Here is a 26972-nt window from a genome sequence, read left to right on the forward strand (position 1 = left end):
TTTTCTGCTAGAACTGGATTAAGATTCATAATCAATCAGTGGTAGGTTCATAATAAGCATTGAATAAAGTGATTCATATTTATTAATCAATTTACACACTTGCTATTTGTCAATAGCCTTAAATTAGAACAGAGTATTGTTTAAGTTATGCATCTTTTACTTCTCCCATCCAGCCATCATTGTTAAGGGGAAAGTTCAGATAAATGCAGGTGGAATAGCCTGTGGTGTCCTAGACAATGAACTGTCTGTTTGACAAAATACAGTTTATGAGACTCAAGGACTGATATTGTTGTGAACTATATAGAGCACCGCAAGGAACACTCCTCTCTCCTTTCCTCTTTACTCTGTACACCTCAGACTGTAAATATGACACCAGGTCATGTCACTTGCAGAAATTTTCAAATGACTTTGCACTTATGGGGTGTATTGATAAGGGGGATGAGATAGTTAATATCTGCAAAACCAAGGAACTTATTTTTGACTTTCACTGCACACGCATGTTTCCCAATTACTATTCAATGAGTAGATGTAGATGTGGTGCATTGCCTCAGGTACTTGGGGGTCCACATCAATGACAGGCTGGTCTGGTCTTATAACACAGAGGAGCCTCATAAGAAAGGGTAGAGCAGACTTTTTTTTCTAAGACTGTTGCTTTAAATTGAGTATTGACATCCTTCACATATTCTATATTTCTGTGATGGCTAGTGCGATTTTCTATGCTGTGGAGTGCTGGGCCGATAACATCACTTCAAGAGAGGCTTACCACATAAATAAGCTAACTAAGAAGGCAGAATCAGTTATGGTAAACACATTTGACCTCAGGAGGTAGTAGCGAAGTACAGAATAAAAACAAAACTAAGTGCCAGTATGAATAATGATGCACATCCTCAATCTAACAAAATGACATTTTCAACCAAAGAATTATTCATCAGAAATGTGTCAAAAAACTCTTCTGGGGCTCCTTTATACCAATGGCAATATGCCTACATAATGCCTCATTGTGACCGTGACTGCAAACTTGCCAAGTCAGATTTTTTTTTTTCTTTTTAGTCATTCTGGTATGTATGTATATTTATTGAATTTTATTTCAGCCAGTAATACTTTTGTTGCTGTTTAATTCCATTACTGTAAAGTAGGTATCAGTTTATTTGTGCTGGTGAGTACAAATAAGAATGTGTTATTTATTTTTTGTGTAGTTTGCACTAATTTTTTTAGGTTTCACTATATACGTTTTTCAATATGGCTAACTCAGTCAGAAATTTATTATTATTATTATTATTATTATTAAATATTCTTTTTTGCTTTTAAATGTATGTTGTTTGGCTTTTGTGGCAAAAATAATATGAAATGGTGAAAGTCATGCTTAATGCCGTGAAAATCTAAAGCAGTAGAGTGTTGTACCATGTTAGCCATAGATAGCCATAGTTAGCCATAGATTGATACAATGTGAAAATCTAAGAAACTCCATACATACTTTCAGAATGGTTCTAGATCAATCTTTGGGAACTGTGTGTCCTATCTGATCATTATTGAAGTGGACCTGCAGCATACAGTAATGGATTACACTAAATGTTGATGATAGTATACTGTTCCTAATTAATTTCTGTATTCTTGTTCTTTCAGCTCCACCTCACCTATTTCCAACATTTCATCCCCCGGTTCCAATTGATGCTAGGCATCATGAAGGACGCTATGTGTATGAACCCTCTCCTGTTCCTCCTCTGCATATGTAAGTATAATTTTCAATAATAACATTTTTGCTGTTGACTCTTGACATGACCATATTTATTTGTGCAAACATTTGAACCTCTGACATATAAATGTCAGTATTATATCCAGAACTGTACATATTTTACTTTTTATAAGTGACTACAAAGCTGATTCCATTTGTTGCTTATTCACAAAAAAATGTTATTTTTAAAACTAAATGTGTAACTGAAATGTAAAGTTGTATGCAAAAAAAATCTGTTACATTGACTCAGATAAACCCTTAACTTAATCCACTCCACTGATTTTTTTTAATAGTTGTAATGATTTTCAAGTATATTGGCAGTCTCCACAGTAAGACTGGGAATATTTAGTTACAGAACATAACAAATACTTTTTGGTACATAATTTGACGTTTAATGCTTTTAGAATCTTTTTGCAAAAACCCTTGTGTCAAATGTAGAGCGGTCAACTAATACTTGACATTAGAATATTTTGTATTTAAAGTATTGTGAATATTCCATATACATATATTCATTTAAAATTCTTGGTTATATTACTTATAAGTTCTATGTAAATATGCAAAATGTCCATTTTTTCAGTCTTGTGTTGCAGATCGGAATTTAACAGAATTAATCACTCCCTAAAATCAAACATAAAAATTCAAGATCCCCAACTACTAAGCTATATAACAAAACTGGTTTTACAAATATAATTCAGCTTTTTATCTAGAAGAAAAATTGAGCTACTATTGCTTAAATCACATCTTTATTATGAATATAAAGGAAAAGGTTTATAAGATGCTAGAGCATAAGAAAGAAGTTTAGAATGCTGTCACAGAAATCAGCAGTGCTGTCAAAATTTTAGCTACTGAACATTGAGAGATATGTAAAATATTGTGATGATCAGCAAAATTTGCCAAAGCATTTTTCGCAGCAAATATGATTTGTTCGCCGGTAGCATTTTTCACCAAATATTTTCCTGGCAAATGTGTTCCACGGAAAGCTTAGGCAAGGCCAGCATGACATCACAGATCTGCAGCAAACACGCACTGGACTTTCATGCAACCTTACTGTAAGATCATTGCCAATTTGGCCATATCACCACTTACATATGTGCCAAATGTATTGGAAACAGTAAGCAAAAATTCTGGATTTAAGATTAATTTAATTAATTAAATAGTATCATATTTCCAATAAATAGCCTTGCACATCAGCTTGAACAATATCAGTACATTTTAATTGTCTTATACTGTTTGATAGTGGGACTCATTATTTCACAATGGATTGAAAATGTATTCCAACTCAGTCTGTGTGAAACACATATTTCTAAACTCATACTATCCAAGAAGTATTTGGAATTAGAATGCCAATTATGAGAAGTGTTGTCCAGCAATTGATTCAATGGAATACATGAATATTCCCTCCTGAGGCTTTATTTGAGTAAAAAGTTTGCTTATTTATCAGATAGCCTTGGATTCACAATTATCCTGATTCCTCTAACATCTGTTTTGGGTAACACCTGGTGGGACATTACTGCTTAAATAATGATGTGTAGTGGTAGCTAACATTACATTTCTAGGATGCTATGTTATTGTTGTAATTAGTGTTGTTCTTTAATTTTTTTTTAAAGTTCGGTGTAGGATTTGGACAAGGTTTGCAACTTTTCTGAGGTTTTTGACCCTAGGGAATCTTATACACACATCTATGTTGTTTTTTGCTGTAAAAAATGTTTTTCAGTAATTGAAAATTATTTTGTATTTTAAAACAAGGTTGGCACCCTGCCCGGGATTGTTTCCTGCCTTGTGCCCTGTGTTGGCTGGGATTGGCTCCAGCAGACCCCCGTGACCCTGTGTTCGGATTTAGCGGGTTGGAAAATGGATGGATGGATGGATGGATGTTTTGTTTTCATAGGGTGTTACCATTTTCCAACAATAGCTTAGCCTGTTTCTATGACGATCACTCCCAGAATTTCCCATGATTCTGACTTTTCCATTATCTGAAATTAGTATCCAGTGAACAGTTGCGAATCAAACTTTTGTTTTCTTTTTCGTTATAATGGCTTTGAACACTACTTTTGTTTTGAACGTTGATTTTTTTTTCATTAAAAATATTTAATACAGTTGTCATATTCAACAGAAACAGTCATAAACCACCTAGCATAGAACAATTGAAAAATTTTGTTCTATTTCACTTAACGTCACAAAAAATTAATGAGGAACTATTAATTATGAGGAACACTTTATTTATAACCTTGCACCAGTATATTCATATTGATCTCAATTAATTGAACATTCAGAATATTTGGCAACTTTTTTGGATATTTCAGGATTTTTCAAAGGCTATATTTTTCTCTCATCTATAGATAAGTAGGGGAATGGGTATCTGATCTGATTTGTAATTTATATATATATATATATATATATATATATATATATATATATATATATTCTTGATGGCAATAATCTGTAGTGCATTATAATAATCACATAGCATATTTGCAACATTAATTAAATAACTTTTAAACTTTATTAAAATATCTTACATTTACTTCCATTTTCTTACAGTCAGGGCTCCAAATACTAGATAATGTACAGCACTGCTTAATTATAGATGCAAATTAAGTAGACATACACTGTAGCACAGTTTGGATAGTAAATTTAAAGGAGAAAACTAAGGATTGTGTGACAGTGGCCGTGTAATAGTGCAGCATGGAGTGCTGTCTCCTTTGAGCACATGGAAAGTGGCTGCATTTACAGCTGGGGTTTCTGTTACAGTGAACTTTCAAGTTGTTCCCATTCAAGTCAAAAGCTGATTTATGCCACTAAATGCTAAATGAGTGGTTGTGGAATAAGAGTGTTGGTGTTTTATTCTCATTTTGTATTTACCTATGTCCTTTGCTAAGGGATAAACTACTTGTCTGTTTACCCTTAAACTGATGAAAACAGATTCAGAAAACAGCTGGTTGGAAGTGACTACCAAGACAATTGCAACAAATAAGATACTGGTCCAAGTAATTTTATAGTCTGAAACAAAAAATCTAAAATTAAGACTTCAAAGCTTAATGCTTGAAGAAACTTTTAAAAAGGTGAATCTTCACTCCCAAAAAGAAGTTAAACTATTTTTATTGTAATGAAGCAGATTTTATTACTGCTTTTACAGTTTGAATTTACAGTTTTTTGTAGACTGTGTTACATAGGTGGGAATGTCCTGCAATACACATAACTCATGTTGACATACATTTTTCTGTTGTATTAGCTTGAAGATGATCATACAAGTTTTACTTTGGCCATTAACAGTGAATGCCCTATGTAAGTTATGACTTAAATTGGAAAAAATTGTTTCATACATACATGTATATTAACTTTAAACATAGTTAGGAATGGCACAAAGTTGGTAGTACTGCAGCTTCACAGTTCTGAATTTAAACCCTAGCCCATTTTTTTTCTTTTTAAAGCTAATTTGTTCTCCTTGTTTCTGTGTGTTTTTCTTTGCATACTGTGATTTTCTTTCTGCACCCCAAAGATCTGCAGGTTTCGATTTGATGCTGTGAGAGGCTCTGTCCTCCAAAGGCTGTGTATGGAAATAAATGGATGGATGGATAGATTTGTTATTGCATTTACAATTGTAACATTTCATTTATTTCAAATAACATGCAGAATTTTAAACTGTTTCAATTTAGTCAAAATGTAATTTTTGAGTTTCTTATGATAAGGAAAGAAGCAATGTGAGAATACATCAGTTATAATTATTTTACCTTTTGTGTAACCACATTGTTTAATACATTAATAATATTGTAGGTAGGAGGATAAGATAATAGAGAGGTAAATTGTATTTTTTAGTATTTCTATAAATGTATTGTGCTTAATGCATAGTATTTGAAATAAGTTGTTTTCATTAATTAGGGTGTAATTGTAAAGTAGCTGATGAAATACAACTATAGGATAGATAGATAAATGGATAGACAGACAGACAGACAGTATGGTGTCCTTTATAGTTGAATGTTATAGTTTATTTCTTTCACTTTTACTGTTTCAGGTGTAATTTTTGTGAATCAGAAAAGAGGGTTTGCAAACCGTAGCTCTTCCTGTTTGTTAAGTAGTTTTGGTTCATAACATATTCTGGTAAACATTAGCAATGGAGAAACGCAAAACCTCTCAGGTTATTTGCATGGCTGATTTTTTTCATTTTTTTTTTTCAATTTTCACACATGTTAAAAGCATATGTATACCAATTTAAGAAAACATACTGACATTGTTTCCCTGTTTTAGTTTGAATTACCAACAAAACCATTATTATTTATTTGTTACACAAATTTCCAATGAGCTGTTTATCAGATAAGACCTAGTAAGTGCAAAATGCAAGCAAGTTAAGAAAAATGCTACTCTTCTCTTAAGAATGGGAAATTTATTTCCATTACCAATGGTATACAAAGCGTAAAACAGTACATGCCATGTTTTTTGAGACTTTTTTCTTTTCTTTTTTTCTTCTTTTTAAGTAGTATTGAGGTTGGAATGTCTGCGGACTCCCAGTGGTAGCCAGTTGAAAGATATAAAAAGATTACAACTATGGCCAGAAGAAAGCTCCAGGGCTGACTTTGTAGCCCTTTTATAGTGAAGGTATAGTCTATGCAAAAGGGAATAGTATGTGTGGATGTGAAAAAAGAGGTCTGCATGATCAAAAAGTGAAAGCTTCAACCTTCCGTGCAGCATTTCACTGTTCTAAGAGCCGTCAGTAGCTTGATCCTCTTGTTACAGCACAAAGGTGTGCTGCTATACTGGTGAGTTTAGGGGTGCCCTTCTGAGTGTTTCTTGTCAAAATGGGATGAAGGAAACATTGAGAAGGAGAAGTGTTAAAAGAAAAACAAAACAAAAAAATACTGTATAGAAAATTCCTGTCTGAAGCACTCAGCCTTATTCTCAAAGCTGTAGAGTTGAAATTCAAGGGAAGGAAGCAATCACCACGTTAAAGATGATTGGATAGAGCAGCTGCTTGGGTCTTATTATGTTTGATATTCTTCATCATTACATTTTCTTGCGCAGTGTCATATCTTTTCTTAGTGACTGTTAGTAACAGTAATGAATTTTTTATGCTACATTTTCAAGCAGCCATCGTCTGCGTTTAGAAGCCCCATGTGATTGATGGCAATGTCATCATAACAAAATGGCAAATATAATTTACCATTTAGCCTACAATGAGATAATGGAAGAAACATGCTATGGAATTGGAATATGAAAATATTAAACAAACATTGGCTATATCGGTCAAGTAAGATTAGGCAAAGCTCTTGAACAGGGCTTTGGAAAATGTAGGATTTTTTATTACAAATTCTTGGCTATATATCTGTGGCTGCTTTAATACTTTTTGTGAATGGATGAGGATGACTGGACAGATACAGTGTCTTTGTTTACTTGCTTAATTTCTATACATATCCTGTATCTACATAGAGTGAAAATACCTTGATTATTTACATAACATGATCTAGTTCATGTGTGCAGGGGACATTTTCAAAATTGTCTGATCTGAATGTGTTAATTGCATGGGTTTGTATTTTTCATAGCAATCAACATAAGTGAACTAATAATAAGTAATTTTTATGTTTGGCACATATACACATAAAGAAGAAAGTACCTAGACATAAAAACATGAAATAGAGCCTAACTACAACAATGAAACTGTCTGATGCCCCTTGCTACTCAAAGTTTTGTAAACTCACCCACCTACCTTTTATCACTTTGCACACCTTGGGCCTTATGTATAAATGGTGCATACGCACAAAACTGCTGCTTATGTCCATTTCCACGCTCACTTCGAGATTTATAAAAACTAAACTTAGCATAAAGCCATGCATATTTTCACGGCAGCCTCACACCATTTGCAGGTATACTTTTCTGCTCGATTTTGCAAACTGGCGGCACCCAGCATCCAAGTAGTGCTACTGTTTCTGTGGTCTGTCTTTTTTGGATTCATATCCATGACGCGGGCTGTATCAAATACACCAAAATTAATTGCATATTGTTTAAAAATTTAAGGCAGTTGGTTGTAATCATTTTGTAACATAATAATGGTGCAAAGAATGGCCAGACTATTTCAAATACCATAGCTGCTTTAGTGTTATTCTTAGTACACCACTAAGAGTATTTTAACCTTTTTATTGTATTTGTGTGTGGTATCACAGCTGCACAGGTTGTGTCGAGAGCGCAGAGGATTACAGCTTACAGCAGAGAACACAGCTTACAGCCCAGCAGGACTTTTATAGCACATGCTGCCTCAGGAAAGCCACCAGCATCTTCATGGATTCCACTCACTCATGCCACAGTCTATTTGAACTACACCTATCTGGCATATGCTTCAGAGCCTTTTCTGCAAGGACCTCGAGGCTCAGAAACAGTTTCATCCCAAGAGCTATAAACGCACTCAGTCAGTCCATCGACAGCTCCCAGTAGAACTGTTTTTACTTATAATTACAATTACCTCACTGTAAACTTGCATTACAACCGTAATATTGTACAACCTGAGCCACTTTATGAACCATTTGCACTATCTGCATGTCTAGTACATGTATATTGTACTTATGCTTTCATATTGTATATTTTTCACTGTTTTTTATCATGTTATATTATTATTAGTTTTGTATCCATACCATGACAATAAAGGAATTCAATTCAATAGAAGAGAGTGCATATTTACAGATGATTATGACTGGCTTCTAAGTTTAGTTAGATTTCTAAGAACCATCCTGTTGGGGCTGTGTGCTATCAGAATACTAGGTTGTATACTTGACAATCATTTTTATGATGAAATGCATTAAAGTATGTATATTACATTTTACAAATAAATTGTTAAATTCCTTTAAGTAATGTATACTATTAATAATTAAGCATATGGGGGCATGGTGGCGCAGAGGTAGTGATGACCTGGCTCCCTGTAGAGGGATTGTTTCTGCCTCCTGTAAGATGCCTGCAGTGATGCGCATGACCCTATCAAGTATACATCTTAGTATTCTAAAATGTTCAGAGACCTGCAATATCATGAATGTAATGTATTCTGTATGGTGATCACTGTTTGCACGCTCCTGTCGGCATAAGAGAAAGCCCACATAGAAATTGATGACTGGGTCGGGGTGCACTTAGAATACGAAGGATTTAATGTGCTTCTTTAGTTACGATGGAATTTGAGAAACTGTAGTAAATTAAACATTGATTTTAAGATGAATTTTTACGACGTTCTATTTCAATGGCAAAATAAACTACAAGATTAAAGTGGAAATTTTGAGATTAAAATCGATTAAAGTTTGACTTTAATCTCGACATAGACCTTTGTTCTTCACTGTGTCCCTTTTATTTTTCTTTTCTTTTCTGTGGCCCTTATACACTTCTGTATGACACTCAGACACTCGCCTTTTCACATAAACTTTGACATCTGACCACTTCTTTTTTGAAATTCTTCTTTTTTATACATGGTTTTACCATTGTCTTTTAACCAAACACCGAATGGAAGGGGCTATTTATATTGATTTGCATATTCAAATATGAAAAATTTTGGGAGGAATCGAGGTGGGGCTGTAGGCGCATGTATGTGCATTAAACTTCACATTGATTGGGATTTATAAAGGGGATGTGCATGGAACTTTTCTCATGCACAGTTTTATGCATCTGAATTTTTTTCTGTTTTTGTCCACATGCCATTTTTTAGTGTGAATTCGACGCATGGCATTAGACATGAGACCCCTTGACTCCTATCCATGGATTATATGTTCTACATTTCTTACTTATCATGCAACTTCAGACACAGCTAAGGTTCAGATAATGAGTCAGGTTTCCATTAGTGTAATTATGTAATCTCATGTGCAATACTCATTTCTCACTGCCTATTAGTACATGCTTGTAAGTGAGTGTGATCAGTATGTGCTTTGCTGTTGCACTCTCCAACCATGCATCTAGACAGTAAGTATTAGTGTTCTGTTAAGTATTGCCAGTTGACCATTAAGTGATGCTCCTGTAGGAAGCAATGGAGTAGTTACATAATTGTAATTACTTGCTATAGATAATTTAAATACATGGGGTCCCCTCTTCTCCTGAAGAATGCTTGGTTACCAATCTTCACATCCTTTATACTTATATGTGCTTTTAAAGAAAAATATCAGACCATCAGAAAATTATTAATAATTGTGGTTAATGAATTAGGGCGGCACGGTGGCGCAGTGGTAGCGCTGCTGCCTCGCAGTTAGGAGACCCGGGTTCGCTTCCCGGGTCCACCCTGCGTGGAGTTTGCATGTTCTCCCCGTGTCTGCATGGGTTTCCTCCGGGCACTCCGGTTTCCTCCCACAGTCCAAAAACATGCAGGTTAGGTGGATTGGCGATTCTAAATTGGCCTTAGTGTATGCTTGGTGTGTGGGTGTGTTTGTGTGTGTCCTGCGGTGGGTTGGCACCCTGCCCAGGATTGTTTCCTGCCTTGTGCCCTGTGTTGGCTGGGATTGGCTCCAGCGGACCCCCGTGACCCTGTGTTCGAATTCAGCGGGTTAGAAAATGGATGGATGGATGGTTAATGAATTAAGTACTATGAATTCCACAGTTCTTTCAAAATTGTGCAAAGCTTTAGTTAAACAATCCATGAGAGGGAGAGTAGAGTGAAGCAATTCCACAGTTTTTGTATAAATCATCAGCAAAGGGTGGAGTAGTCACTGGTTTAGTATTTATCTGGTAGAAGAACTCAAATCCTGAAAATCAATGCAGTTAGGGGATGGGCTAGCCAAGCACTGCATAACTCACACCGCTGTGTTGATTCTTGGGATTACTGTATTTCTTGCTTTTAAAAGATACAAAAATGTGACATGTTCCCCTTTGATCTTCTGTGTGTTACAAAGTAAACCATAGTCAGCTTGCATGGTTTTAACTGCAAAGCTGAACCTTGTTTTTTTTCTTTTGACCATCCAGTTTCATCTTTTCCGAATATGCCAAGTAGTATGTATATAGGTGTAGTAAGAACGTAAAAGTTTAAAAAATAACAGCCTGCCACCATTAAAATTTGAAGTGATATATTTTGAATTTTGAAGTTACTTAAACCATCTACATGAGAATAGCCTTTTCCACTAGCAATATAATATTATTCATGATCCAGTGAGTATGTCTTATTTGCCATGGTTTTATCAATCTCAATCTGTCCCACGTATGCCCATCACATGCCCGCCACTGTACATTACACTTATATTCTCCTTGAGCATAGTCGTCTAACACAGCCACTGTAGGCAAGTTGTTCAGATTTACTATCTCCCCCAAGGCTGGTCTCTGTTACAAAATAGTTATTCTTTACTAAAAACACCTCATTTGTGTTACTTCAGAATGCTGTTTTAACATAAGATTATGGTACTAACAAAAATAAAGCTGCTGTGTTTTTAATATAAATCATCCATCCATCCATCCATTATCCAACCCGCTATATCCTGACTACAGGGTCACTGGGATTTGCTGGAGCCAATCCCAGCCAACACAGGACGCAAGGCAGGAAACAATCCCCGGGCAGGACGCCAGCCCACCGCAGTAATATAAATCATATGTCAAATAACTCTGATCTAGGAATTATTTGTTAAGATGGTGATACTTATGGATTCTGTCCCCATAAAGAGCACTTATGTACAGTATGAAATTGGGTTTGAATTATGGGTCAGGTCTATCTGAAATTTGCACATTCTCCTTGAGTCTGCTTGGTGTTTTGTCATGATGTTACAATTTTCCTCCCACTCCCCAAAGAGGTTAATCATTATCAGTTAATTTTTTTGTTTTGTTTTGTTTTGTTTGGTTTATCCAGGTTAGTCAGTTACCTTCCCCTAATCTTTTTTCTCCACACCCCATGGTCTTGTTCATTCTTTGAGATGATACTCATTTTTTTCATATCATCTGACAACACAACCACATCTCCAACCTTCTTTACCCACCATCTTGGCAGCATCTTCCCTTCCACTCCCCATCTTGGTACACCTTTTCACCCAGTCATCCTCTGCCTTTTGCGCCACATGCACAAACCACCTTAGTCTGGTTCTCCTCAGCACAAAAGCTATAACCTTCACACCATTTAATTCTCTTTATTCAGCATTTTATCATCATCTCACTCTTTGACACTCTACATCCACCTGATCATTCTTCTCTCTGATCTTTCCAGTTTTCCTTGATGTTCCACCTTAATTGGCCAAGTGTTAATTCCATAAAGCATACTAGTCCTCACAGAAGTATCTTCCATGTACTCCACACCTTTAGTACCACTGATTTGCCAGTAACTTTCTTCTGTACTCCACTTGTCACATAAAGACCATGACACATTACTGTACATGAGTTTTCCAGAGATATTCAGTCACAGTCTTTATTAACATAATCTTAGGAAGTTGGAAGTAGTTGGCAGGGCTTTCCTGTAAAGCTAGTCACATTATGTGACATGACCAGTGACTAACTCCAACTAGTCCATGACAATTTTAAGTAGGATTGATTTTGTCTTCAGTCATAGAGGTGGGCTCTGTATACTGAGAGCTGACAAGCAATAAATCTGCATCCAGAAATATAATTCATGTAATGAGGAATAAAGGAACACATGTGTTTTGAACCTCACAATCAATTGAGTAGCTTGTCCGTATGATGTTTTATGCACCACAACAGAATAGAAAAAAGATAAAAAAGGGCCAAGGTTGCAGCCTGCTTCTCCACCGACTCTATGCTAGGAGGTCGGCACACAGTCAGTAAATTAGGCATGCCCAACGAGTATCACTCATGTAAATTGACATGGTCCAGTTATAAAACCAGCAACCGCAGTCTAACATGAAAGTCTAACTAAAAGTCAACTAATGCGACATTGTGTTAGGTAGCAGAATGTTCGTACTACCTCCATAACGACTCCATTGCCAAAAGCTAGATGTATACTTGCTATGTCAGCATTCAGCACATAATGTATAATAGAATGAGTACAATTCCTTTCTAGTTTATAGGAATCCTACCTTCACACACAATTATGCGTGTGAGTCAGCCCTGCTATGGACTGACACCCCTTCTAGATTGGTTTCTGCCTTGAGCTGGTTGGTGGTATAATAGGCTTCACAACCCTCTAGATTGGACAAAGCAGGAAAGATCAATAGAAATATATATGCATATCCTAGCTAACAGTGAAGTGAATATTTGCATAACCTCATACCACATAAGACATCTTGTCAGGTAATTTCTTCTGCAGTGCACAGGACATATGACAATGAATTGAAGATTCACGGTCAGGAAAGCTGAAAAAGATTTCAATTAAAGTGAAAAAATAGAATGATAAGAATAATGAAATTATAAGCCATCAATAATATAAAGGATCTCCAGATTTCTTTAGGATCTAAATATATGTAGCCCTCAGGACTTAACCTCTTTAAGTCAATTAGTTATTTAAGAATTGCAGGCAGATCAGAAGAATATTCATACTCTGCACTAACACAATGAGAATGCAAGTGAGATGCAAAGTTTAACAAATATTAGCATATTTGTATAGTTGCATTTTTCAAGTCTTTTTTTTTTTGTGTCTTTTGATATACTTCCTCCCTTTTCTGGATGCGACCCTACATTGTGTATACTTCTTCCAGCTCAGACATAATCCCAAACATGAATTATGAGAAATATGAACATTAAACTATTAACAGATTGACATATTTTTGTAATTATGTACTCCTTGGCGATTAGCTAATTTTGAGGATAAGTTTATGGAACAACTTCACACATCCTTAAGCAGCCTTTCCTTGAGGATTAGAGATCCTGTAAATTTAAGTATTTAACTGCTGACATTACACTATTTGTAACATGGTGAACTTCGCACTATAGAACAGGAAAAGCCATCCATTATGCAATGATTGAGAATACAAGAATTACATATTACTATTTCATCCCCAATAGTGTCACATTTAGATATACTTTATAACTTATTGATCAAACAATGAGATAATGTTTACCAAAACAAACTGAAAGTGTAAAATTCAAAAAGCTAATACAGTATGTATTTTATACACTTGACCTAATCATAACTTGTTTTCATAATAAAGTAAGTGAAGTTGTTGATGAACGTGAATTGATATGATAATGATGTCGAAAAATCTGAAATGAGAGCTCATAAAAAGAATTTGGGAAGCCAGACAGTTCCTTATTGGAGTGGGACAATTTGCCTTGTTTATGAATTTCCAAGAGGGACTTCAGAAGAACAGATGTGTGAAGGTATTGTCTTTGTCTCTTCTCTTCTCCCCTTCTCTGCCTGTCTGTCTCTCTCCATTTCCCCACTCCTTATTTCTCATTACTTCTTCCAGATGGTTGAGAGTATCTTCTATGGGTCAACCATTGATACTTACATTAGGTGAATTCTGAAACATCAGAAAAGAAAACTTAAGAAGTGGTTGTGGGCAGAGCTGTAGTCCATCACATGATATACTCATTTACACAGGACTAATTTAGAACTATCAGTCCACCTAACCTGAATGGATTTGGAATTTTTGGGGGTTTTTGGGGGGGTCGAAAGTATAAAAAGAGAAATACCATGTAGATAATGGGAAAATATATTAACATTACACAAACAGGCTGGATTTGAAACTAGAAATTGCAAACTGAGAGAACAACACTAATTGCTGTGCAAAAATTCACATACCTTTGAAATGGCCAGTATTCCCAGCATGTTTTTCTTCTATGTTTGTATGACTGCATTGAGGCAAATTCTGCCTTCATTACATTTCATATTTGCATTCAATATATTTTAATTAAATTCACTTAATTTGCTTTCTGCTATTTTTGTTTGATGTTTTGACCCACAAACATTATTTTTGGCTGTGCTTTAAATTTTAGCACAGTTGCTGAACAGTATTTCCCTTTACTCTTTAAAGTAAAACAGTATACTCAATAAGCTTTCTTTAGTTTTATATATGTATCTGTTTTATCATTTAGAATGTGTTAATGTGACATCTCTTTTCATTTTCAAAACAATCTCCATGTTTTGTTTGAGGATTATTAAGGTAAAATATGGGAAAAACTTTAGGATGATTGCAGTTGGAGTAAGCTGCAGCTGTCTTATTTCCCATATTAGATTTTTGTTTCAAATCTATATCTCATTCTTGCCAGTCATTATGGTTGCCCACAACATGCATCCTTTAACAGTATTAACTAACTTTCTGCTAAAACATTGGAATATATATCCTTGTTCCACTTAAATTGTTTTTTTTCTCTATTTTGTTATTACCAAAGTTTAACACATGCTGATGTTAAATTAGAAGTATTTCCAGCAAAAATTTAAATAACACTATGTTTTGCCTTAACGTTTTACCTTCCCACCTAGATTGAATGCATCTTTCTTCTCTTCTGCAATATAAATAGAGAACATAATGAAAGAAAGAGACAAAGAAAGACATGGACTTGAAGTTGGAAATGTGATTTGTTGCATAAATAAATATTATAGCACATCCCAACAAGCAAGTCTCAGATAGCCTGACACAGCACTTACTTTAGATGGTCCAGTGCTAGCCTACCTGCAGCAGTTTTAATTCATCTATTTGTGACAGCTCTTTCTGCACATGGTGTTGCAGCTGGAACTGAAGATGTGTATCTGCTGCGCTGCAACAGACTTAGAGTCCTTCTGCAAGGCTGATCCAAGCATTTTATAAATAGCTATGAATCTACTGCAAACTTTTGGGCACAAAGCTGCCCTGGGTTAGTTTTGCATTAATCAAAACATTCATCCCACATTGAAATGCAGATCATATCAGTTACTTAATGTGTAATAGTTTTATTTTTTTAATAAAAAAGTCAAAATCCAGCAATGGAACTTTGAAAGCTAAGATGCATGTTTTCATTTTTGCTGCAATTTGTTATATTTGAGGTGATTGCATACATAGGAAAAAATGAAATTCTTTTAAGACAAGTTCCCCTTAGTGACTAGAATTAATCGTTATTAACACTCTTAAATATGTGCCTAAGTACACATCTAATATTATTGCAATACTTTCCTGAGCAGTTCCTCATTACCGAATTGTAATTACAGTTCATATTTGCCTGGAGGTAAGTAATAAATCTGTTCTACAGACTCGGGTACACATTAAAGCAGAAGTGGGCATTTATGTCCACAGAAACTAGTGATTTCAAGCTCATTTTAAAGTTATATTGGTACATATATAAGTATCATATAACACATCACAAGTCATATCTTATTATTTAAAACTCAAATTGAAAATGTTTATTTATTACTTTCTCCTTTTAGATAAAGCATCACATATTAGAGTATAAATGATAAGAGGCAGAATTAAATTAAAAGCTCATAGAATGAAATATGTTTAGTGTTAGCAGTTTGACACTTAATTTGCTTCCGAATGAGCAGAGGAAATCACAAATTAACTGTCCTTTGTTTTTCTAGGCATGCCCTATTAGGCTTTAGAAAACCGCAATTACAGATAAATAATAATATGCAAGCTTATGATGTAATGTGTTGTATTTTAGCTTAAAATGAATGTATCATAGTTGAGAAGCAAAGGGATTATGGTTAATTTCTTGAATGCCTTTAGTATTATAGTGTCGGATATTCAGATTTCTTTCTTCAACAGTAAACTGCCATTCCTTATGAAACAGGCGTTGATTATATATGCAGTGTTATGTAAAAACTGAATGATTTTGTGATCACTGAAAGATTTATATTTTGATGTTAATTTAAAGGCTTTTTTAAAATCAGTCGATAATGGGAAATACTGCTGTACTGTACTGTATTTCACATTTGATGAAAATATCAAGTGAAATGAGACTGGAATTAACTAAATAAATTACACTGGTAATTTATATTTTGATAGTTAAATGATGCACATTTTCATGTCTGCTTAGTTAAATGTATTTATGTTGATGGACTGGAAGTTACTAAAAAAATTTTAACATTAGCAATGCTATGTGATTTTTTTTTTTTTACCTTTTATTTTCACGCAAAGTAAACAAAAGCCTTCTTTTAGGATTAAAAAAATCATTCAAATGTCTTAGTGGATGGAAACATAGTTAATGATCACCACTGGATTGATTTTTCTTTATCACAAAGAGTACTTGACCAAGACAGAAAATATTTGAAAATAGTTAATTTAAAAAAATTACCTTATTACCAAAAACTGTGAAGTCACAAAATAATCATCAAACAATAGGCGTGTTACAGCTAATTTTAGGACAAGAGCATGTGGTGTCAGTTAATCAAGAAAACTCAGAAATTTTTTTACTAGTGAATTAATTAGTCATAATTTGTTGATGCTCTGTATCATTAGTAGAGAAATCTGAAGTATGGAAAAAGAAATATTAAATATGTGAACATATTCAAGTAAGCTGAAATATACAATCTTCTATTTATAGTTAAAGCATGAAAAATATTCGTAGGAAATGGTAATATCACTGTGCAATTGCTGATTAAATTATCTTAGTCTGTAATCAGTGGTGGGGGTGGTGGTTAACCTAAAAAAGGCAAAAAGGCCTCCACATTTATTGTTCATTTGTTGGCCAGGGCTATTGCTCCTTGGACGAAATTCCTCTGGACTTTGTGCTGTAGTCAGCAGTACTAGTTGAGTGAGCAGATATTGACTGGAGGTATTCGCATTCAGTGAACCAGAATCAGACAAACTCTATAGAAGCTGCTGCCAGACCTTTTGCAGTGGTCTTATGAGGTACTGGACTGTAACAATGCCCTCCAGATACAATACATCTATTTTTACATCACAAAAAAAAACATCCTTATTCTTAATTCCATTCACTGCTGCTGCTTATGATCAGATAAGTGGTTTAAATTCTGTAGCGTTAAGTTACATTAGACATTATTATTATTTTAAAAGTTTGCTTGGGTGAAGATTTTTTTATTGAAGACTGATTCATTTTATTTGCACTAGTCAAGGTAAATGGTCTGAAATATGCAAGCTTCTTATTCTTTTTAAAGTTTATTTCAGCTGAATGGCTGAAAGCCATTCTGCAAAACCTGTGCAATTTGTCTTATTTTATATACTTGGATCTATCTTGTCATAAATAAATAATGAAAAAATACTGGGAGATGTAAAAAAAAAGTCTTACTTTTTCAACAGCTGTGAAATTGCACTGCCTTGAGTAACTAATGATTTGCTTATGGCAGCAGACACTGGGCAAACCAGTATATTAATTCTGTTACACCCCAATGCAGCATTTGATACTGACAAGCATGATATCTAACTGTCCACAATAGAGAACATTTTGGGTGTCTGTGCCACTGCCCTCTAGTGGTTTAAGTCCTATTTGACTCATGGGCAAAATCTTGTTATTCTTAGCAACTTAAGGTCCAGCTCAGCGCCAGTCACATAAGGGGTTCCTTAAGGTTTTGTTGTAGTCCTCTGCTGTTATGTATCTACACGCTTCCCCTTGGCCATACTATTCCTAGCTTTGGACTAGGTTATCATTTTTATGCAGATGATTTTTACAGTGTTAAAAGTGAAATCTTATTAGAGTTTGCTTAGCTTACAACTCAGTGAAAATAAAGCCTAGATGGAATAAAACTGTAAAATTAAACTGCAACAAAGACAACATGCTAATTGGCACTGAAGCTCAGCTTAAGAAAATGTGTATCAGTTGTATGTATTGTTTGCGAAATGTGTGTCAAGATGGATGATGACCAGTCTACTGCAAAACAAATCTTCCTGGCGTTACAAATAAAGTAACATGAACCTAATATGCCCTGTTGTTTTTTTCTGAGTTTCTGTGAGGTGCTTTGAGTATGGGAAAGGTGTGATAAAATAAAATGTAATATTATTATTTTTATTATAGTTTTACCATTATAATAAAAATGTTTCAACTTAATGCAGTGTTGGAAACTGCTCACCTTAAGACTCTTAAGAGAGCCTCTGCTCTGCTTGACTTTAGAACTTGTAAAAAGTTAGATAAATAGTATTCAAATTAAGAAAGAATAATTAATTACCAGTCTGTGTTTCTGTATCAATTAAGTTACCAGGTAGCTTTTTTGGTTATATTTTGAGTTAAAACTTGATTTTACATACTTTTTGAAGGCCAACTAGCCAAAACATTGTGTTTTTAACCTTGTTTCCATTTTTCAGGATGTGAATAACTTTTACCTATACTTCATTTAAAAATAAAAAACAAAAAAACACAACTCAATTAATTACATGATAAGTACAATAAAATGCTTTGAAAGCAGTCCAAAACATTTTTTAATGCTTTTAATTTTTTAATTTATTTTCAGTTCATTGGTTTTATTCTGGGACCAGTTCCACAACTTTCATACAATTCATTCATATAATTTCAGTTTTAGTAAAAGCGCTATATAAATGTAATGAATTATTATTATTATTATTAAAAATGTAATTTTTTCAAAACTTATTAAAGTGTCTAGGTAGCCACCAATATGGTATTTAGGATTTGTTCTTAATTTTTTTAAAGCCGCATTTTACAGTTTAACTTTTCTGAATTTTTTCAAACTGAAAACATTTCAATAAGTAAAACTTGAAAGTGATAAGCATAAATGCAGGCAAATAACTGATGCCACATCTTGTTCATCTGTGCAGCCAACCAAACTCTGACTTATGTTTTATCTGTGCGGTTGGCTAATTGCCGGCCAATTGACAGTTACCTTGCCCTGTTTGTCTGAGCAGATTGTAGTTGTGTCTACTAGAGAAGGTTTGGTGAGCCTGCAGATCTGTCTTGTTTAGAATTTTCTAGTAGTACTATTGTACATTGGCACAGTTGTAGTGCTACTGCCTCGCAGTAAGGAGGCAAGGGTTCACATCCTGGGTCCTTCCTGCATGGAGTTTGCTGCATGGGATTCCTCCAAGTGCTCCAGTTTCTTCCAACTGTCCAAAGACATGCAAGTCTGGTGGATTGACTAAACTAAATTGGTCATAGTGTATGACTGGATGTGTGTGTGTGTGTGTGTGTGTGTGTGTGTGTGTGTGTGTGTGTGTGTGTGTGTGGTTGCCCTGCGATGGACTGGAACCCTGTCCAGGGTTTGTTCCTGCCTTATGCTCTATGCTAGCCAGAATAGGCTCTGGCTCTCCTGTGACCCTTTTCAGGTCTAAGTGGGTTAGGAAATGACTGATTATGTATAATAAACAAAAATTTCAAAATCATTACCATATTACAAACCATATTATAGAAATTAAACCAATATTCATGCTTCTGAATTTATATTAAAAATTAAGTGCAAGAAAAGAAAAATATTTAATCTATAAGTAAAAGTTACTTTAAGATACTAATTCAGGTTGACCTACTATATTTTACATTGTAAGTGAAAGTAACAAGAAGAAAAGGTGCACAGTGATCGTTTTACTTTCAAAATAATACAAAAGAATCAGTATTATATTATTGTTCCAGTTGCCTCCCGATGTCTGTAGCTAATATAATAACTTGTATTCATTTCCATTCCTTCATTTTTTAAGACTTATGCACTTAGTACAGTAATACAGAGGTCCATTGACATCATGTTCCTTTCTCCATAAACAAAAGTAAAACTAAGTCGTGAAAATGTGGTTGATTAATTTTTAGTGTTTCTGTCCATGTGTGTTCAATTTTTATTCCTGTTATATTAGTAACATCATAGTCTGGAACACCTTAGTATTTATTTTCTGACATTTTCATTTTATGCTGATGTTTTAATGATGTTTATTTCTTGTGGTTCTAAAACACTGAAGAAGGCAGCACACAATGAAGTGTCCAAATGCTGACTAATGAAAGAATTTTGCTAGAGATCTACTCAAAAAAAAAAGAAGTGATTTTTCACTTGTGTTTTGTTTTATGACTTAGAGCTAGAATCGTTTCAGTCCTATTAATGAGAAGAAAGATATAATGTATAACAAATTCCATGTACTGACCCTGCTAATGTCTGTGATACTTTTACTACCAATTCCTAAATAATAAAAAAAACTTTTACAATCCGTGCTGTTCACAAATTAAATTTGTTTCCAGGGACTTACAGCGTTTGCCACATGTCACGTTAAAAATCATAATATGTATGTCATGTGATTGGTTCAAAGTGTAAGTTCATGTACTTTAATGCTACAAAGTCAGAAGGATCCAAACGAAGCATAAATGAAGTTGACTCCTTGAATGAAATGGTGTGGCCTATTCCAGGAACACAGAATTAATAAAAGTGTGACACTGCTAAGGTTACAAAATACATCCATCCATTTTCCAACCCGCTGAATCCGAACACAGGATCACAGGGGTCTGCTGGAGCCAATCCCAGCTAACACAGGGCACAAGGCAGGAACCAATCCTGGGCAGGGTGCCAACCCACCGCAGGACACACACAAACACACCCACACACCAAGCACACACTAGGGCCAATTTAGAATTGCCAATCCACCTAACCTGCATGTCTTTGGACTGTGGGAGGAACCCGGAGGAAACCCAAGCAGACACAGGGAGAACATGCAAACTCCACGCAGGGAGGACCCGGGAAGCGAACCCAGGTCCCCAGGTCTCCCAACTGCGAGGCAGCAGCGCTACCCACTGCGCCACCGTGCCGCCCTACAAAATACATTTATTTGCTATTCTGCATCTATAGTGAAGAGGATTATGTAAGTGGATCTAATTGACTGCCATCCAATGATTTATTTACTAGTTTATTTACAACTAAATGATGCTCTCTGCCCAAGCACTTGTTAACATTCTTTTCTTAATTTCTGAAGTTACACTTAGAATTGAAAAAAAGGTTATATTCTTGGTACTGTAGCTATGCATACTTTTTCATATAAAACATATTTTCAATATTATATTCAGTTGCTTAACCTGAAAAGAAGCTAGAACTGTGAAACAAAGGTATTAACCACAGTATCAATATGCTGTCCTAGTCAATATCTCATAAGCAAAAGATACATGGAAATGAAAAGTGCCAATTTATCCTGTTAAAGTTGCTAATGCAGTTTTTTTTTTCATCCTTACATACTATTTGACTTTAGCTTGTGTTCTGCAGGACAAAGACAGAATATAACACATCCTTAAATTTTGTTAAATACTTTTTAGCACTAGGGTGTTGTACCGTGTTAGCGATTATGAATGTAGAGAAAAGCCAAGCAAAATGACACCTTTTATTGACTAACTAAAAAGATTACAATATGCAAGTTTTCGAGGCAACTCAGGCACCTTCTTCAGGCAAGATGTAATCAATCAATCAAGATGTAATGATTACATCTTGCCTGAAGAAGGGGCCTGAGTTGCCTCGAAAGCTTGCATATTGTAATCTTTTTAGTTAGCCAATAAAAGGTGTCATTTTGCGTGGCTTTTCTTTAAATACTCTTTAAAGCCATACTTTGGTAAATATTTTGTAAATGTATTGTTAACTAACCAGCAAACTTGCTGCAAAATGTTAGTTATCTGTTAAATTTGCTTTTTTATATGAGACAATGTAGAATCACTGAAAGTACTATATACTGTATGCTCACAATTCAACATAGATTCACAAAATATAACTTGCACCAGAGTACAGTAGAATATTGTTTCTTCTTCACTTTTGTATTAGAGTGATAACTTGTAAAGTCATTAATTCATCCAGAGTTAATCCTGTTAGCATCTGTAAAGCTAGTATCATTACCACTGCAGAGGCTTAATTTTGTACATCCACACAATTCATTTTTGACAATTAACCAGACTAGTGTTTGGAGAAAATCTGTGTGGGCAAAGGGAGAATGTGCAAGCTCCACAAAGACACTGCCCGGCTGGATATTGAACCAATGTCTCTAGAGCTGTAAGGCAGCATGAAGGAAAATGGAAGGAAAAATGGCTTAGTGTCAGACGCTCTCTTCTGTAAATGATGTGGTTTCTAGTTCAATTTCCATTATTTACACATTGCATGTCCCTGAACACTCACATAGCTTCCCATTGGATTTGGAAAAGTTGGAAAATGTGTGTGTATATATTGTATATTTGTGTCTTTAGACAATCATCTATGTTTTGAAAACTACTGTTCAAAAATATGTTTGCTCTTTTTGCAGATCCATACATTGTTTGATTTCTTTTTATATTTAATATTCTAAATTGAAATATTGGAAAACTGCACCTATTTAATATAAAAAAATATCTACTAACAAGTAGTTGCCAATCATCATGATCACAACAATGCACCTGAAACACTTAAATCAGTTCAATGCAAATTATCGGTTTATTGACATTGGACATGGCTATGTTTAACTGTGTCTAATTCACTTTAGTTTAAAATATTAAAGAGTTATTCTTTTCATAGATTATTCCATGCTCTTTGCATGTAGTCCTTTGTCAGAGTGACAAGATCCACCAGCTGGAATAGTTAATTTGCCATTCTATTCAACTAGAACTCGAGTAGCATGTCACCAACCTTACCAGTTTCATTATTTTACCAGACTAAATAATTTTTTGTCAGATTATACTATAAACTAAAGTAGATTAAAATGTGCAAGAAGTGCTTGATAATTTAGGGTATCTAACTATATATATAGCTTGTAGGAGCAATGTATGGGCAGAAAGATTGATTTGGCAGAGATCTCATAGTTGAGGTGTTTTTTTATACAGGGTTGCGTGATCCCCTAAATCATCTTAGTAAAAAAAAAAAAATCGTTAATAATAACATGTCTTTGTTTATTATATGAATTCACAATAAATCTAATAATCTTTTATCTTTTCCTTTTTTTCATGACTGAATGTTAATTACAATATGGTAGACATACTGATCTTTTCGCTATGTAATCCTTAAAACATATTCTGTTTAATATGAAAGGATAGAATGACAAGAAAATCTTACCTGAAAAGCAGATACTATTTAGACTCGTAACAGACTGTCCACCATGTTATCCACCAAATTCCTAATTACACCATACTCGTAAACTACAGTTGTTGAAATGAACTACCATTTATGCTTGTAGCTTGCTTGTGGAAATATTGCTTGTAAATTGATTTAAAGTAAAATCTTTCTTTAATGGCCACCAATAGGAGATTTTTGGTTTCTATCAAGTAAGTACATAAAACTGGTTACATAGCCATGAGACTGGGAGCCTAAAAAGAATTTACAGTAGCACAGATTTTAAATTAAAATAGTTTAAACTTGACATTTTCTTCCAGATGTAAAACTTTAGGTATTAAGGAATTTTTCATAAGGAAAAAAAAAAAACTTTACACACAGTAGTTTATCATCTCCTGTAAATGGTAAACACATATATGCCTGTTTAAAGTCTCTTTGATGAGGTTTCCGCTTTGGTTACATTCATGCAGCGTATTCAGGCATTAGAAGTGCCAGTATTTGAGTGCTTTTGTTTTCTTTGTTAAGCTGTTTATTTTGCTTTCTTCCCACGCGGTTCTTGGGCCTCACTCTGACAATTACTTTTCTGCATGAATTCCATTCCTCAGGGCCACAAGCCTCCTAATTCTTCCAGCCGATTTGCTTCTGCTTGCATGATTAGTCCTTAACTTGAAGTTGCAGGTATCCCAGGCAGGGGCACACTGCTCAATAACTACATCAAACTCAAGGGAACTAACTGCATTGTTAACCCCATTAGAAAACAGTACAGCAACTCATTCCTGCTTAATGAAGAAACACTGAAAAAATGTACTCATCTTGTAACTAGTACTCAGATGATTATTAGAAGGGGATTGGACAGAGTCATACACATTAAGGCACACATGTAGACATTTAGTTATTTGTCACTTCTGTATTTTTAATGGCATTTTCTTATACCTGTACTTATAGTTCTTCATTTTGTATGCTAACCCTTACTTGCACTTTTAAGTAAACCTGCAGCATGACCAAAAAAGCAGCAACACAGAAAAAGGTCAAAAAAACAAAAATGAACCTCTGAGGCAGAGGTGAAAAGAAGAAATCTGATTTTCGTTGTGGTGGTTTTCAAATGAAAAAGCATTGTAGCTAAGAATTAATTAAAATAACAGATGTAGAGAACTATGTAACACAGTAGGTAAGGGAGTTGAAAAAAGTGGACATCTCATCCAATAGCATTATTTGTGGGTAAAAAGGAGCAAAAAGGGTTTTTCTTATGTTGTTTCTGACACAAAAATAAATAATAGTTTTTGAAATGTGTATTTAGTCTTTGAGTTTCACTGGTGTTACATTCCTTTAAGCTTATCTCATTTTATATCTGAGTTGGATTTGTTTTAAATAAATGAACATACTTCTACATAGTACCATCCAAGTAAATGACACTTCATCCTTTTCTTGAGATTCAGTATGTGCTTGCTAGAAAAGGCTGCAATAAAAATTAATATAAAATACACAGTGTTCCGGATTAATCAATATGTGCCAATGCAACTTGACCAAGTAGTGCTGAATACATTAAGCACACTTTGCAAAGCTTATTTACTATTCAGAGATTTTTTTTTTTTTTTTTTTTTTTTTTTGTGGGGTGCAATGTTATTACTTAGGAGATTCCAATATAGTGCTAAACATGAATAGCCTGTATGTATTATGAAATGTAATGATTCTGGCTTCACTGAAAGCAAGATGGTCAACCTTAAATCTTTGTTTGTGAAAACATGACTCGGTTATATCTATGTCAAACAAAGAAAACCAATTTACATGAGCATTTGTCATTCGGATTATGACAAAAAAAAAAATTTTCTGGCCATTATTTGTTGAGTCCACTTAGTCTAATTTAGGGTCACTGGTTGCTAGAGCCCATCCTGACAAGTTCAATTGCAAGGAAGGAAGGAAAGAATGAATGAATGAATAAACGTATGGATGAATGAATGAATGAATGAATGAATAGCACAATTACACACAACTTTTATGCATTCTTGACAAATTTAGAATCACCAGTTAACTTAGCATGCACATGTTTGGATTTGAGAGTAACAACCCACATGGAAATTAGGAGCTATGCAAACACTCCACAGATGTTGTCTAGCACTGGACTCAAACACATGATTCCAAAACCAGGAGGCAGCAATGCTAACCACTGCACCATTATGCTGTCCCAAGAAAGTTAACTTTTCTTTTACTTTAAAAGGTAAAGTTCCCACACAAATGAATGATAGAAGGGGTGTTTATCGTGCTCTGAATAGCAAAGACTGATAATATCCATCTTTGGTTTATAAAACACGCTTTACAACATAGTCATACAATCCTGAAACACTTTATACATTTCTTTAAAGGACCATTTTACATTTTACTTGGGCTGTCTTCATTCAGTCTTAAGAACCTGCTGTTATATCAGTAGGTTACTTTGCATTGCTCCTGTTTGACTGTGCTAGTTTATTTAATTAATTTATCCCATTCATTCATTTCCTGAACCTCTTTCTTCCAATATAGCGTCAGAGGAATCCTATCCTGGAAACACTGGTGCAGATCACAGATCAGCCCTAAATGGGATGCCAGTTCATTACAACATGCATGCACACACAAACCATGGCAATTTACACCCACATGTCTTTAGGAACAAACCAGAGAAAGCCCTCACAAGTGCAGACTCTACACAGAAATAGTAGTAGGGCAGAGGTGTCAAAAAAGTATTGCTAACCAATGTGTCAGTTTACCACCTTATTTAATTGACTGAAAACTGAACATCTACTACTTAATGGGGGAAAAAAAAACTCAAAAAGGTCATTTCCACTTGTAAAGCCAGGAGTTTTTTTTTTCAATTTCTCTCTCTCGCTCTCTCTCTCTCTCTTCTCCCCCTCATGTGAATCTGAGGACAGCCACTCACAAGGCGCAACTTCATGATTAATGGTGTTTATTCTTGACAGAAGCCTCCTTTATTTATCTGCAATGCAGTTTTACTGATATTATCAGTCACCTGAATGAAAAATATTCAGTCATACCAATTTTGTGGTATAAATTGAGTAGAGTCACTTTTTTCTACTCTATCTCACAGCCTTATCATCGCACAGTAATTTTCTAGCAGGGATTTTTGATATGGAGAGGCTGGGTTTAGCTGTATTTGACACAAAGCCTCTTCAATTTTCTGTAAAAAAATAAAAAAAGTTGGGTCCTGCTCTTGGAAATGTGCAAAGAAAAGTGACTTATCCAAGCAATTTCAGGATTTGTGGAGAGAATAGAGATAAATGGTGCAAACCAGATTGGAAACAATTTTTTTATTCTTGTTCTTAATAAAAAAATAAGTTGACATGCAACCTGTGCCCTTCCTTAAAATATGCAGTTCTTTTAGATTATGCGTTGAATATAAACTGCTTAGTGGAAATTAAATAAAAAGCATAGAAATGAATGAAGAAAACAACAGATTTTACATTACAATGTAATTTTACTTTATTTAAAATAGAAACAAATGTTTAAAAAGTGTTACCAATGCTTTGC

The 26972-nt window shown here is 34.6% G+C and overlaps 1 protein-coding gene across 1 annotated transcript in view; it reads left to right on the plus strand.

Annotated features, from left to right (window-relative positions):
* The window catches only part of gli3 (GLI family zinc finger 3), a 352191-nt gene that overhangs the window by 188313 nt on the left and 136906 nt on the right, over nucleotides 1-26972 (plus strand). The window contains exon 4 of the mRNA XM_051928834.1: nucleotides 1624-1729. Coding sequence (XP_051784794.1) covers nucleotides 1624-1729 — 106 coding nt within the window. The remainder of the gene's footprint in view (nucleotides 1-1623; nucleotides 1730-26972) is intronic.

This window comes from Erpetoichthys calabaricus, chromosome 6 (assembly GCF_900747795.2).
Source record: "Erpetoichthys calabaricus chromosome 6, fErpCal1.3, whole genome shotgun sequence".
Classification (NCBI taxonomy): Eukaryota; Metazoa; Chordata; class Cladistia; order Polypteriformes; family Polypteridae; genus Erpetoichthys; species Erpetoichthys calabaricus.